We start from the raw sequence: 5,275 nt of genomic DNA on the forward strand, positions 1-5,275 counted from the left end.
CTTGCAGTACGGACATGTTGTGGTGAAGAAACTCGCTCAGAAGAAACCAGTTCGTGTTTTGCCGGCGCAGCTCCCTCTCAACCAGAAATGCATCAGGTTCATCGTCATACGATATTCGCGGATGCTTATGAGGAAACACGTCTGGACTGACGGCGCTGCTGACTCGATGTCGCTTGCTCCGGGCTACGAGTGAAGTATCGTCAATGAGAGTTACCTCTCGCACTACCTCACGGGTAAGCTCGGAACCCACGTGACTCAGCCTTTTAGCCGACATGAAGTATGCCTTTGCCTTCTTGTAGTTCCGCAACCGGCTGAAAGCTTGGCCGAGGCGAAACAACGTCAGCGGATTGTTTTTGACGTACTCGTTGCCGAGAGCTGCCTGCAGAAGGGCTTCCGAGTGGCGCTCGAGAGCGAGGTATGCGGCGGAGAGTTGAGTGGCCATTTGGGCCAGGAGTGACCGGACTCGGGGCTCTGTGGATAAACCATACGGCACGAGCTCAACGCCTCGAAGATACGCTTTCGTGGCGCAGTCCATTCTTCTGCTTGCCATGAGAACGTTTCCTAGGGCCATGCAATTTTGCAGCTCCTTCAGGATCTCGGGAAGTGGATTTGGGTCCAAATCGGCGGTCCTACAGTAGACCTTACTCCAAGATAGGGTCAAACAACACGAATCCCCGCGTCGTTTCGCAGTGCCAACGCCAAAGGGAGACATGGATGCGAGACCATACATTATGGGTTGGTTCGCGTCAGGTGGCGCCTTCCACCGACCCTCAGGGTTGAAATTAATCCCTTTAGGACTGGAGACAGTTACAAGAGGCATTCTATATTTTTACATCAGTGCGCGAACGAAGACCACTATGTGGGGTATGTGAGTCTGGGAATAGTCTTGTGGGCCAACGAAACAGAAGACAGATGCCCTTCTCGCTCTCGACCTTTTTTATGAAGTTCCAGGCTAAGATATTTATGGCCGACTGGTCAGTCCTTGAGCACGGCAATTTTACTGTCGCACCTAGGTACCCTGGACACGGCACGTGCATCTTTCCCCCAAGAGACACCTCGGAATCTCCAGAGTACCACTTGACGCTCGAGTCCGTGGACTTGTCAAGCATGCACGTGGGGTCTGCAGCACACATGACCCACCAGAACAGCAAGTGTCTTATGTGATCTGCACTGACCATCATCGCAGCAGCGCAGAATTGCCCCGATCGTTGGCTACGCTGGTCGTCCATGGGGAGATGCTTCTTCATCGAAGCGTGGATATACGGGTAGTTGGCTCGAGCGCCGCCAGTGAAAAATACAATGCCGTCCTGGTCCACTCGTTTTACCAACGATTCGAAAGCACTTGGAAAACTTTTGAAGCGCCAAAGTCGTGCAAGAGGTCCCACCACTCGTGCACTATCGCAGAGGAACCGGACACTGGCATCCGCCCAAAACACGTGGTTGGGTTTGAAACCTACAACGTCTTTGGTATTATCGAAGGTTTCATGTATCATCAGCGGCTTCCATCGATACTCAGACTTAAACGATACGAACTTCGGAAACGAAGGAAAATCAAACCGAGCCAATCGTACATGATCGTATCGGCTAAGGTCTGTAACTTCACTGGGTGCAAGCCCCATATCCCAATAAATTAGCAGCGTTCCTGGCAGACAGGAGGCTACAGCCCTAACCAGATCTCGGCTCTCCTCGTAATGGGAACTGTCTGCAGCAGTTGCAACCACAAATCCGTTACGGAATACGTCCTTTTTACAATAGGGCGACATGAGGCGGCTACGAACCGCCGAGGTCACATCGAATACTTGGCCTTTTGTCGTTGGGAATTGCCAGTCTGCGTAGTAAAGCTCGGCATCAGGGTCGCTGCACGCAGCACTCAACCTTTCAGCGTAGAATGAATCGCGAAGAAGCCTTTCTTCCGGCGACAGCTCAGGCCGATGGTCTTTGGGTCTTAGCACAAAAAGCGCAAGTGCAGAAAAAGCAGTGGCCAACGTTACTTGTCTCACATTCATCGTAAAATTGAGCTTTAGCGGTTCATGTGCTCAAGCCAAGTCGGCATGATCCTCGAATGTTCTCAGACGAATATCGTCGTCTAGAGGTCTCCTGGCGGCCAGCAAACGGGCTTCCTGCAATTGGACTCGTAGACCATTCCTCAAAATCTGATTTGGCGGTAACGCGACTCCCACCTTTACACGCACCTCAAGCGTCTGAGCCAAGCTCCGACAGCTTTGAGCCTCCAATTGCCGAATGAGGGATGTCAACACGGCGAGCCGTTCTTTGCATGTAGCCGCCTGTGGCGGCATGCTGAGGGAGACATGGTTCACCGCATTGTGCAGCGCGACATCCAGTCTCTTCTGGGGTGGCTCACAAAACGGCGCCTTATCAATTTTGGGCGTAGGGGGAGTTGTGTGAACTATTGGTGTGATCGTTGGCGCCTTCAGTTTCTGGACGTCGATGCGTGGTGGATCCACACAGATGTTGGGCTTGGTAGGCATCTTGAACAACCGTACTTCAAGCTTTCGTGGTGTTGCCTGCGGCGTAGGAGCATCCCGATATGACTGCAGACTTGCCCGAGTGCTAGGCGTGGAGATTCGCCGTACGGGGGTGACAGCCAATTTCGGTTTCCAACTCTTTAGTGCAGAAAATGCATCTTCCTGCCGTTGTTTCTTATTTGGAGGACTGAGGCGGCCTTCATCTGGCAGTTCGTCGGAGAGTTTGTTGTTCGGACCGTTCCCCGTCTGTTCGTGAGTTCTAACGCTTCCGAGGGAGTTTTCACAAAAGGTAGGGGGATTGGCGACTTTCACATCATTCGACTGCTCCTCAATATGAGCTCCAGAGAAATCGAAGGCGTCAACGCAATTCCCCAAGGATGGGCCAGCACAATCGTCAAAATCCACACCTTCGAGGTCACCAAAGTCAAAGTTGTCAAGATCCATGTCCAGTAGGATGTCATCCAGGGGAATTTCGTCGTCAGCCAACGAGAAAGAGCCGAAATCCATTTGTGTACGGATACCGAATGCTTCCGCTCGTTGACCACATCGAAAGACTTGAAGCTCAGCTGGAATTGACCAAAACGGACACCAAGCAGTTAAGCGGGACCGTGGAGAAGGATCTGCAAAGCAGTTTTCGTTCGCACGCCAGAGAGGTGATTTCGACAATGACTGACAGAGCCACCGATCTTTTAGATATGTGGGCATCCTTGGAAAAATCGATTGTGCACTGGGAGAAGTATGTTCAAGCAATTCGACTTGACGCCCCGAAGGCACTGCGCATGGAGCACTCCAGACTGCAAACAGAGCTCGGCACACTCGATTCGGACATGGAAAATGTGGCGCTGCAGCGGTCTGTGGCTGCAACAGAGGCCCATAGCGCGCTGGCTGACAGGGCCCGGGGCATCGAGGACAAGGTGGGACTGTCGTTTATGCATTATAGATCGCAGAGTACACAAGGGGCCTGCAGACGGTTGGTATCGACACACAACTGACCCTACTGGAGTGAGATATCCAGGATGCTAAACTCAGAACTCTGGAGAGGCCGTCTCTCATTGTGGAAGTTGACAAATTGCAAGACGAGTTCCGCTGTCTGCTGATAAACCTGTCGACAGCGCGTTCGGACGAGGATTCGGCCGTCATCGAGACCCTCAACGCCAACACCGACAGCCTGTTGAGAGGCATTCAGCTACTCAGAAAAGTCTCATAGGTTCTCATCACCAATGCTGATATTGACTGGTGACACACACAGAGGACAAGTGCCGACATGCTGCCTGCGTTAGTGGTGAACCCAGTACCCACAACCATTTGTCAACGCAGTACTTGTGGAAATAGTGTGGGCAGGGGAGCTTTCTTAGAACGTCGTCGTCTTCGTAAACTTGAAGGCAAATCGCGCACAGCGGATCCGACTTCAGCAACTTGTCATCCGCTTTCACCTTTCCGAAGGTGACGAGCGGTAACGTGTCGATAAGGTCCAGGGGCAAGCCTCGCTTGCGGCTGAAGAGGTCGACCCGGAACCGAACTCGACGGGGAGGGCCGATGCAGTGGAAGAGCAGGACAGCCACAAAAAGTCGGACGAGCGACGCGAGAACCATGACGATGGAGACCTCGATGATGTGGGAACTGTCGTTGAGGGCTGCGGTGCTCTTTGCGTTCACGATCCAGATGAGTCCGAGCAGGAACCAGACCACGCTGATGAAGGACACGAAACGAGTCAGCCGCCAGGCTCTCGCGGACGTCAATCGACGTAACTCGAAGACGCTCGTGAGGAGAGGAAGCTGGTGCACGTAGTGGCACGTAAGCAGCCGCAATGAGAAAATGGTTCTACTGAAGACTTGGCTCAGATGCAAGGTGCAGTGCGCTAACAACCACCAGTTTAGGGGTTTGGTGCAGTCGCCAGTTCGATGCCACTCCGTCAGGATATAGGACAAGCAAGGGACGCAGGAGATCGTCACAAAGACAGCGCCGAAGGCAGTGACGACCAAGACAAAACGAATTCCCTCTGCAGGAGACCTCTCCACCAGGTCCACTATTGGGTCCCGATGTAGAGCCACGTCACCGTCAGTACCTTCATGCCGAATTCCTCCTCATCTCACCTAAATAGAAGTCAACGACGAAGTTGACCAACGGCTGAAAGGGTCCTCTGCTCCGAACGGTCATGTGTGCAGATACCTCCGAGGAGGCTAGTCGATATGCTTATATTTGAGAAAGATGTCACGTAGATCGGTTGACTAGAAGGGCTTCGTTCAGGGCGATGAAAATCGCCTGACTGCACAGCATGGTTGACACTTTTCGACGTATCGTGTCCATAGTGATTATCCGAGCTCCCGTCGTCGGGGATGCCAGCACCTTTCGCCGTTTTCGTCTCTCCGCCAGAAGAGATCGAGCTTCGACGACACCATCGACACACACCGGTCTCGGAACGTCAATTTTGGGAGGAATTTCGGCAAGGAACTCGAGATCTTTGATGAGCTCGAAAAGCCAGGTCTCAACTCCTAAACAAACAGTGTTGAAGGCCTGAAGACTGACTTTTCGTAAGTCAGCGTCCATAATCTGCAAAAGGGAGGTTCGACAGGTATGATAATCTAGAAAGCTACACGCCCACGTGCTTTTTTGAGGGGTGGGAGGAGCCGGTTCCCGAGTCCCATAGAGAGGAAGCATGTCAAGATTCCCTGGCATGGGTACACCCAGCAGACGCATGGTGGATCTGGTGTAGACATTTGCTTTCTGATTGCATAGGTTCTCCCATCGAACTCTCAGATCGGTAATATCACGCGAGAGATTGCCGTTTC

At 52.6% G+C, this 5,275-nt stretch overlaps 5 protein-coding genes across 8 annotated transcripts; 1 reads left to right on the plus strand and 4 right to left on the minus strand.

Annotated features, from left to right (window-relative positions):
• KVP17_002269 (uncharacterized protein) lies at window positions 1-2,006 on the minus strand (the record flags this gene model as incomplete). Of its 2 annotated transcripts, XM_068518359.1 has the most annotated exons (2): window positions 1-821; window positions 904-2,006. In XM_068518359.1, coding segments are annotated over 2 exons (1,924 nt in total), but the record flags the coding sequence as incomplete, so codon positions are not given. The 2 variants fall into 2 exon arrangements, with proteins under 2 accessions (XP_068378116.1, XP_068378115.1); XM_068518358.1 differs by lacking the exon at window positions 1-821 and having other exon boundaries at window positions 822-2,006.
• Window positions 2,007-2,036: 30 nt separating this feature from the next.
• KVP17_002267 (uncharacterized protein) lies at window positions 2,037-2,993 on the minus strand (the record flags this gene model as incomplete). Of its 2 annotated transcripts, XM_068518356.1 has the most annotated exons (2): window positions 2,037-2,153; window positions 2,181-2,993. In XM_068518356.1, the coding sequence occupies 2 exons, from the start codon at window positions 2,991-2,993 to the stop codon at window positions 2,037-2,039; spliced, it is 930 nt and encodes a 309-aa protein (XP_068378113.1). The 2 variants fall into 2 exon arrangements, with proteins under 2 accessions (XP_068378113.1, XP_068378112.1); XM_068518355.1 differs by having other exon boundaries at window positions 2,037-2,993.
• A 17-nt stretch (window positions 2,994-3,010) lies between these two features.
• Window positions 3,011-3,693, plus strand: KVP17_002271 (uncharacterized protein; the record flags this gene model as incomplete). Of its 2 annotated transcripts, XM_068518361.1 has the most annotated exons (3): window positions 3,152-3,400; window positions 3,427-3,488; window positions 3,516-3,693. In XM_068518361.1, the coding sequence occupies 3 exons, from the start codon at window positions 3,152-3,154 to the stop codon at window positions 3,691-3,693; spliced, it is 489 nt and encodes a 162-aa protein (XP_068378118.1). The 2 variants fall into 2 exon arrangements, with proteins under 2 accessions (XP_068378119.1, XP_068378118.1); XM_068518362.1 differs by lacking the exon at window positions 3,516-3,693 and having other exon boundaries at window positions 3,011-3,400; window positions 3,427-3,492.
• Window positions 3,694-3,700: 7 nt separating this feature from the next.
• KVP17_002268 (uncharacterized protein) lies at window positions 3,701-4,643 on the minus strand (the record flags this gene model as incomplete). The annotated part of the gene is made up of 2 exons (XM_068518357.1): window positions 3,701-4,551; window positions 4,580-4,643. The coding sequence occupies 2 exons, from the start codon at window positions 4,641-4,643 to the stop codon at window positions 3,701-3,703; spliced, it is 915 nt and encodes a 304-aa protein (XP_068378114.1).
• A 54-nt stretch (window positions 4,644-4,697) lies between these two features.
• KVP17_002270 (uncharacterized protein) lies at window positions 4,698-5,183 on the minus strand (the record flags this gene model as incomplete). Its single annotated transcript, XM_068518360.1, has 1 exon — window positions 4,698-5,183. One exon carries the CDS (start codon window positions 5,181-5,183, stop codon window positions 4,698-4,700), a length of 486 nt encoding a protein of 161 aa, XP_068378117.1.
• Window positions 5,184-5,275: the final 92 nt, after the last annotated feature.

The sequence above is a fragment of a genome, assembly GCF_019968985.1.
Source record: "MAG: Porospora cf. gigantea B chromosome Unknown PgB_NODE_1619_length_5275_cov_117.287, whole genome shotgun sequence".
Taxonomy (NCBI): domain Eukaryota; phylum Apicomplexa; class Conoidasida; order Eugregarinorida; family Porosporidae; genus Porospora; species Porospora cf. gigantea B.